The sequence below is a fragment of the Rhincodon typus genome, chromosome 20, assembly GCF_021869965.1.
Source record: "Rhincodon typus isolate 14 chromosome 20, sRhiTyp1.1, whole genome shotgun sequence".
Taxonomy (NCBI): domain Eukaryota; kingdom Metazoa; phylum Chordata; class Chondrichthyes; order Orectolobiformes; family Rhincodontidae; genus Rhincodon; species Rhincodon typus.
This window is the reverse complement of record NC_063351.1, coordinates 38,238,838-38,247,213: the sequence shown is the minus strand read 5'-3', so window position 1 is coordinate 38,247,213 and position 8,376 is coordinate 38,238,838. Positions and strand designations below refer to the sequence as shown.

The window sequence follows — 8,376 nt, the reverse complement described above, 5'->3', positions numbered from 1 at the left end:
AGGTGAATATATCCTAAATGTTTGGTGGTCTCTCTGGTTGGTCCGACTGAGTGCAGTTACCACTTAGTGACCAACTGAAGTGAGTTGTCCCAGTTTATTCTTCTCTAAATGCCTAGTTGTGTGGCTGCCACATCTCCAGAATACTCGGAAGATGTGATGCTCACTTAGCTAGTCATCTTTATAGATTCAAGAAATGATAAAGATCAATGTCAAAATTTGGATAACTAAATTCCTGTTTATCTGATGGAGCATTTATTTCTATCACACTTTCCAACATTTACGTCGTTCACTTGCATGTCCTGTCTGCCATTCAAATGTAGTTAATACACTGTAGCTATATTTTCCACTGGGGAAGAGTAGAAGACCCTCATCAGAAACTGTCTTGATACCAATTTTACTATTTCATTTACACTTACAAATAAGGTACCTAGAATTATTGCTGTTTTGTTTTGTACGTTGATGTCACAGGGCTTTGGAATGGCTAAATTGTGGTTGTCAATGCGTTATACATTTTTAATGGAAGTGTGTTCAGAGGGGTTAATTCATTCAAACTTGTATGATGTATTGTCATGAGTGACTGCATTCGGATTAATCCATTTTTTTTCCTCCATGCCATGGGAACAGCTCTAGTCAGACTGAACTTATTGTCCTGGCCAATGAAGTTAAATATCCACACTACAAGCAGAGGAAAGACAAGAAATAATTAATTCTTTCACAGTGCAAAGCAACAATATTTTTTCGCCAGCAGAGGGAGCAGTGATGCTGACAAGTGAAAGGCACACAAATTTGATCATTTTAAATACCATGTGTTTTTTTTAAAGTAAATGTATTCAAAGGAATATGTAAAAGATAGTATTGAAATGCCTCTTTTTTTGGTAGTAATGAGCCTTCTCGTTAGCTGAAGTTTAGATTCTTTTTTTATTAACCATTAGCTTGCTTGCTAGTCTAGTAACATTGTTCTGTAAGCTAGAGAATTTAAATGGAATACCTTCAGTTTGAGAATTGAATTATTTCTTTAAAGAGTGGAAATGAAAAGTAGCCATCTGGAGAGAAAGTTGGGAGGGGAGTGATCTGATAGATTGTCTTGTCCGAAGGGGAGAAAAAAAAAATACACTATCCAATCTGAACCATGATGAGTTCAATTTAACACCATATATTGAAGTAGCCTGGCATATTCTGAAAGGGCTAGAATAACGACAGCACACACAAGGAATCCTGCTTTTTGATCAGCTGAGAGCACAGGTAATCAGTAATTTTGCATGTTGAAAATAACTTGAAGGAAGTATTAAGGTCATCAAGGGTGAAGAATGATTTGTTGAAGGCTAATCATCTGAGTCAGGACGTCTCTGCAAGCCTTCATTAGGATAGATATTTTCCTACTCAACCTGTTTAGGGATGGACTTGCACAGTGTCCAAAAATAGAGAGCATAGGTTTAAGATGAGAAGAGCAAGGTCCCCTTTATTTCTAAGGGGCAAAATTTTCATGCGGAGAGTCATGTGTGTATGGAATGAGCTGCCAGAGGAAGTGGTGGGGGCTGGTATGATTACATTTAAAAGGCCTCTGGATGGGTATACAAATAGGAAGGATTTAGAGGGATATGGGCTAAAGGCTGGCAGATGGGACTAGATTAGTTTAGGATATCTGGTTGGCATAGACCAGTTGGACCAAAGGTTCTGTTTCCGTGCTGTATATCTCTGACTCTAGAGCTGGTGGGACTTGAGGCTGGACTTCCTAGCTTAGAGGTAGGGGCAGTACCACTGTGCCACATGAGAGGATACTGATGACAAGTCATTAAGGATTTTTGGTAGTGACAGTGCATAAATAGCAATGTGGTTCTAGATAAGGATGGCATGTGGCTTGGAGGTGACTGGTAAATTGCTGTGCTTCTATGTTCTGTCATGTAGTGTACAACCCAGGGCAGCAGATACATGGGAGTACCATTAGTTCCAGGATCTCCTTCACTTCACACACTGTCCTGTCTGAGCTATGTATTGCTTTTCTGTAATTGTAAGTCCTGCATTTACTGCCTAAATATGAGTACATTCCACCATGTGGACTGCATCAGTTAAAACAGGCCTACTACCTTAAGGGTGAATAGAGTGGCACAATCAATCTGCTGGCAAATGGGTTTGTTAGTCAATTACACAGGAGTTTGCAATGGTACAGCTCAATCTCCATCTTCCACAACAAATGCCTGTGGGATCTCAGAATTGGCAATTTGTGACCATTGCCATTAACAGGTTGAACTCCCCAGATTCACCAATCATGGCACCCTATAATGAATAAGCTTTATTTGATTGGTCTTGAATTAATTAAACTCTGATCAAGGGTTAAAGGTCATTACTCATGTCACTTTGACACTTAAATGCTTGCATGAGTTGTTGCCAATTGTAGGAATCGTATATCAATTTTTTAAGATATATAGACTGGAAATTCCAAAGTATAGTCTCCAGTTAAGGTTAATTATTGTATAATTGCTTCATTTTCAAGACTAGTCCGAGTCTTCAAGTTATTAAACAACTCACCAAGACTGCTATGCCAGAAACTTCAAAATCTGCAACTTCTACCACCTGAATAAACAAAGTGCAACATGTGCATGGATCAGCCCTCACTGCAAGTAACAAGCCAAGCTACACAGCATCATGATGTAAACTGTCATTTTTCATTGCTGAGTCAAAATCCTGTAATTCCCATGCCACCACAGTGCTTCGTGAAGACAATTTACCACCATCTTAAGGGTAATAAATGTTAGGCTAGACAGAAAATAATGAAATCTAATGAAAGAAAAAAAAAAGTGACAACATCCGCAGTTCTTTTGGTTTAAAATCAGGAACAAGAACAAGGTTGCTGGGAAAGCTCAGCAGGTCTGGCAGCATCTGTGAAGGAAAAAAAAACCGAGTTAACGTTTCAGGTCTGGTGACCCTTCCTCAGAACTGTTATAATGATTGTTTTGTATGTGTAGGAAACATTTTCAATTGTTGTCATGTGGTAATTAAGACTGCCAATGCTTCTTCAAAGATTAGTGCCCCTTGAAAGTCAATAACTGGTGCAGTAATTAGAAGATGTAAAAGAAAACCAAAAGACAGACCTATTCCCTACAACAATAAATTGTAATGGAAATTTTATACTTGCATTGAAACAAGCTGTTTGATTCAACTGTCCATGCAGATTTTCATGGGACACTTGGGTCTTCTCCCATTGTTTTTCATAACTCATTTGCTCAAAAAAGAACCTTCTTCTAATTATACCTATTTGCCTTAATAACTCCATATAGTAGTTCCACATTGTTGATATTCTCCTGAATTCCTCATTTGATTCATTAATGGCTCTCATTATTAATTCATCTGGTCTTGCCCTTTTGGTGGAAAAATTTGTGTCCTTTTATTGTAAGGTGCATGGAGTATGAGTAGGGAAATCTTGTTACAACAGGACATGGATTGTTGAGAGCATACCTGAAGTAATATATAGAGGTTGGTCTTTTTAAACACATATACTGGAGGTAGTTCAGAGAAGGTTCACCAGGTTGATTCCTGGGATGAAAAGGTTAGGTTATTAATGAAATGGACAGATTTGGCCTTTGGAAGAATGAGGTGACCTTATTAAAATACGAACTTCTGAAGGGAGCTTCAGACGGTAGATGCAGAATATTTCTCCTTGCAAATCCAGGACTAAGGGGTGCAGTTTCAACACAAAGGGATTCACATCTAAATTGGAGAGAAGGAGGCATTTCTTCTGAGGTCATTGTTCTGTGAAAGAGAATTCCAAAGAATAATGAAGACTGGGTCATTGAATATATTAAAGGTAAAACTGTCAATGGAAGAAAACAGTCTAAAGCAGTTAATACATATGACGAGGAGGCTTGACAGGCCAAAATGATCATCCTCTTCCCTGGAAAGAAGACAGAGTCCAAGGCTATTTGGCCTATCCTGTTTAAATATATCATTTGTTTTTGACCTTGACTTTTCTTAAACTTTTTTTCCAATGCCCCTTATTTCTATTTATGGTAAAGACACCAGAGCTGCATACAGTACTGTTCACAAGTGTGAACTAAAGGCACAATACTAGGTTACAATGACTTGTTTCAGCTTTCACACGACTGGTTTTATTTAATTATGAACATATTCACGCAGAAGAGCACCACTAATATAACAGCTTCAAGCATGCTTAATTTACCATTTTAAAAAAGACATTTTCATTATTCACCTAGCCTATTGTGGTTGTTATTTCATAAAATGCCATACACCTTTGTTCCAAGGTTACCCAGGTACATCCAAAGCTGTCTTTGGAGAAAAGGACAAAAGAATTCACATTAATGTATTAACTTTCATGTTCTCAGGAAATCCCAAGAACTTCTCAATTAATGGCTTTTGGTGTATAATCACTAATTCAGAAAAATAAGTGACAATTTATACACCGTAATAACCCACAAACAGGAAGTAAATAATGAGTGTTTGTTTAACATTGGTTTAAACATAATAGTTGGATAAATCTGATTGTACAGAATCCTTTACAACCACCTGAACAGGCCCAGAATTTTGCTCTTCTAATGATGCAGCACCTCTTCAGTAATACTGATGTAATCTGTGTAGGCTTTCAATTTTTGCAGTAGGGCTTAAACCCACATTTTTTTTGTGAGTGAATACTAACATTGAGCCATGTTCACACCTACACAGATTTGGAAATTAAAGATGCAGCATAATACCTTTAAGTAGGTGGTGCTGGAAAGGGAAAGGTCAAATATTCAATCTCTTTTAATGGTGGAATTGCTTTGAAAACACAATTCCACACATGATGCTTATTGATAAGGCCATTCATTCATTCCAGTAAAACTTGTACTTCACCCGAGAAGGAGCAGCGCTTTGAAAGCCGATGATTTCAAATTAACCTATTGGACTACAACGTGATGTCATGTGACTTCTGACTTCATCCACCTGAGTCTAACACCAGCACATCTACATCATTGTACATTACCAACGTGTGTGTTTTCCCATTGTGGCATTAATCATTTCTTAAATGGTTAAGCTCCACTACTATTCCATCTAGTAGTCTTTCATTTGCTGGTCACTTTTTAATTATGCCATTCAGCAGTCTGTTGGCTGTATTGCATGCCACACAGGCAGGGAATATTGCTGAGCTTCAAACTTCATTCAGTACAGACCATTCTTGTTCCTCCTACCTCTGCAGTATTTTATTGTATCATATTTCATTAGACGCAGACCACCAGATTAATTTTTAAAAAAATCTATGTTGCATCATCCAAACCTAGTTTGATACTTGAAAACGTAACAGCTTTGAGTTTCTAAATCTTACTCGATGCCAATTACAAACAGCAGCTGTCCCAATACCCATCATTGAGGCTCCTGCTGAGTCATGTGTGTTGTAAAGTGTTGAGTCCAAGTACGACTCCAGGACTCATGCAGATTAATCCCAATACTACAAACCAAGATGGATGCAAATAAAGTCCCACAACACTTACCTTGTTGGGGAGGGGAAAGAGAGTAAGAGAAGAACCAAGAGTTAAATACTGGTCAGGAGACCAGCAGTTTCACCCAGTACCATCACAAAGAGATATTCGGTCATTAACATATTGAGTATATATTAGGAAGTATAGTGGCCACAGTAGAAGTGACTTCACTTCAAAAGTATTTCTTTGGCTATAAAGCACTTTGGTGTTGTAGAAGGTACTACACTATATAAATGGAAGCTTTTTAAAAAATGGTACCAGCACACCCCCCCAAAACTAGGTCCTGTCCAACGACAATCTCCCCTGCTCTAGAAGTTTAAAAAAAGTGCTGGAGAAACTAACCAGGTCTGACATCATCTCTGGCGAGAGAAACAGAGTTAACATTTCTCGTCCAATACGATTCTTTCTCCGAACACCTTGCTCCAGTTTATGTTTTTTAAAAGAACCACTGTATTGGACAATATATTTTCTCTAGAAACACTCCCGATTATCATGAACCTTCAACAGAAAGCGATCAATCAATATACTTGAAGTAGTTCCATCAGTTAAAGCACAATTTTATATAATTCATAACGAGTGGAGATCTCCAAATCGCAAGCACATCGTCTGGTCTAAATAGCAAATTGCAATTAAAAATAACCATTATCATTCTGGTGTTTCCAAAATCTAGGTAGACGTCAGCGAATCCAGCAGGTTCGGCTACGGATTTTAATTTTAAGAAAATGTGACGTTCAACATATCAATAGTACGTGGTGTCCTTGGGCTTTAAAAAGGGGTTTGCATTACTATCTGAGGGTAAGCGGAGTCTGCACTTCAACTGTTGTCCACAGGAAGGCGCCCAAGGCCAGATGCTGCAGAACTGGCCTCTCCCCCACTAATGAAACAAAACACACAAAAGGAGCTGCTAAAACGTGAAAATTTATTGGCTCCCCGTACTGTTGTTAACACAGTTATTCATTAGTAATCTTTAGATCTGTTTTACATTTCACTTTTAAAAAGTAGCAAACATTACATTCGAAAACAGGGGAAATCAAATACATTTTCTACATTATAATTACTGAGTTACCTTAAATTCTCCGAAGATGAAATGCACGTAGTGGATTTTGCAAACGAAAAGAAAATTATGGCGTTCTCTTAATTCCATAAACTATATATTTTTATATAACTGAGGTAGATTTCTGGGCTAGATATTCCACCAGAAACATTAGATTGTAAACAAATTTAGACAAAGAGTACATTCAGTTACTATAAAACGTTTATTCCCAGACTCAAAATATATTGTCTTAATAAAATGTCCACATATTAGTCTACAAAGCCTGGGGGGGGGAAGTGGGGATAATTGGGTTCACAATGCCTTCCTTGTTTGTAAAAGGGAATAGTTCCTTATTAACGGGCCCTCTTGCTAACGCAATTTCTCGTCTTCAGCTTTGGGATACTGGGCTGTAGCTTGGAGAGTGGACAGTATTTGATGGTGTGCGCGTTGTCCCCGTTGGCACCACACAAGGGGCAAGTGTACCGCCTCAAAATGGGGCAGAGTACCCTGCCGTCAGGGCTCTTCAGGATGTGGGTGGTGTACAGAGTGACCGACTCGTTGTTGTTCCTGCAGAAGACGCAGATCTGCAGCTCGGCCTTAGCCCTGGAGGTTCTGTGGGCGGCAGGAGGCGGAGGTGCAGGCAGAGGCGGCTGTTGCTGGTAGTGGGCAAGTTGTAGATGGCTCCTGTTCTCCATCATGATCACATCCACTCGGTTCCAGGACGAGTCACCCCCTTGCTCCCGCTCCAGGCGCTGCTGCTGGGGCTGATGGGGTAAGGGTTCCACGGCCGCGGGATAAGCCGAGAAAGGGCTGAAGCTGTCGGAGAAACTGCCTTCCAGCTCGGAGCCGAGCAGCGCGTCGTGGTGGGAGCAGAGCCCCAGCCCCCGGAACTCCAGGGAGCGGCTGATGCACGGTGCCCGGGACTGTAGCTTCCGCTCCCTGGCCGGGTGCAGTCCGCTCTTCCCCCCCTGGTTCACAGCCTTCCCAACCAGAGTGCTCAACCCCAAGTAATCATTCCACGAGTTGAAAGTATTTTCATAAGTACTAGCGTACCTCTGGTGCAAGTAATCGACTGGGCTGCTGTGATTCTCCAGTCGAAGCTGGTTGTCTATTGACCCGAAAGTTTCCATTTCCTATTAATGAGAGGGATTTGCTTTTATTCCCCTTGAATTCTTCCTCCTCCTCCACCCCCCAACTCCTCTTTATTTTGTAAATGCAAATCTTGCGAGTCTTCCTGCACATCAATGCAATGCAACAAAACTTGGCGGCGAGTAGAAGCCAAGGCGCCCGGCGAACACCCTTTAAATCCCGCTGACTCGCTCAGGCAGACACAATCCTCAGCGCCATTCCTGTCCTTCTGTGTTCACCGCCAGTCCCGGAGATCCCTTTTACAAACAGCGAGCCCGCTCCTGGATGCCCGCCCACCGCCGCCAATCATTGGACAAACCAACTCCCCCCCCACCTCCCAACCCAAACCCGCCCTGCGCAATCCTACCCTCACTTTGTCTGTCCCCGCAATCATCCATCCTGTCCCTCCCCCCCCCCCACCCACCCAAACCCATAACACTCAGACTGAGGTGGGGGTGGATGCTGTGTCACACTTAGGCATCTGTATCTTCAATACTGTGGTCTGCACAACTGGAAACACACTCTGGTCAAGTTCCACATCCAATCTCAAGGCTTTGTTTAGCAGAACTACTTGGGGTGGGGGATTGGGCAGAGAGAAAGAAAAGGTTTTTGTTTGGGAAAGAGGTTAACAAAAGTTTATAGATAAGGTAGAAGCAGGGAGGTAGTTTCCGCTGGCAGGTGAAACTAGAACTAGGGGGCATAGCCTCAAAATAAGGGGGGAACAGATTTCGGGCTGAATTGAGGAGGAAC

The 8,376-nt window shown here is 41.0% G+C and overlaps 1 protein-coding gene across 1 annotated transcript; it reads right to left on the bottom strand.

The window, feature by feature from the left end:
- Positions 1-6,371: 6,371 nt before the first annotated feature.
- Positions 6,372-7,876, bottom strand: LOC109923025 (nanos homolog 1). Its single transcript, XM_020523071.2, has one exon. It carries the CDS (start codon positions 7,626-7,628, stop codon positions 6,852-6,854), a length of 777 nt encoding a protein of 258 aa, XP_020378660.1. The 5' UTR covers positions 7,629-7,876; the 3' UTR covers positions 6,372-6,851.
- Between the last annotated feature and the right edge of the window lie 500 nt (positions 7,877-8,376).

Coding starts and splice junctions, on each gene's coding strand:
- LOC109923025 (XM_020523071.2), bottom strand. CDS start 7,628: ATGGAAACTTTCGGGTCAATAGACAACCAGCTTCGACTGGAGAATCAC.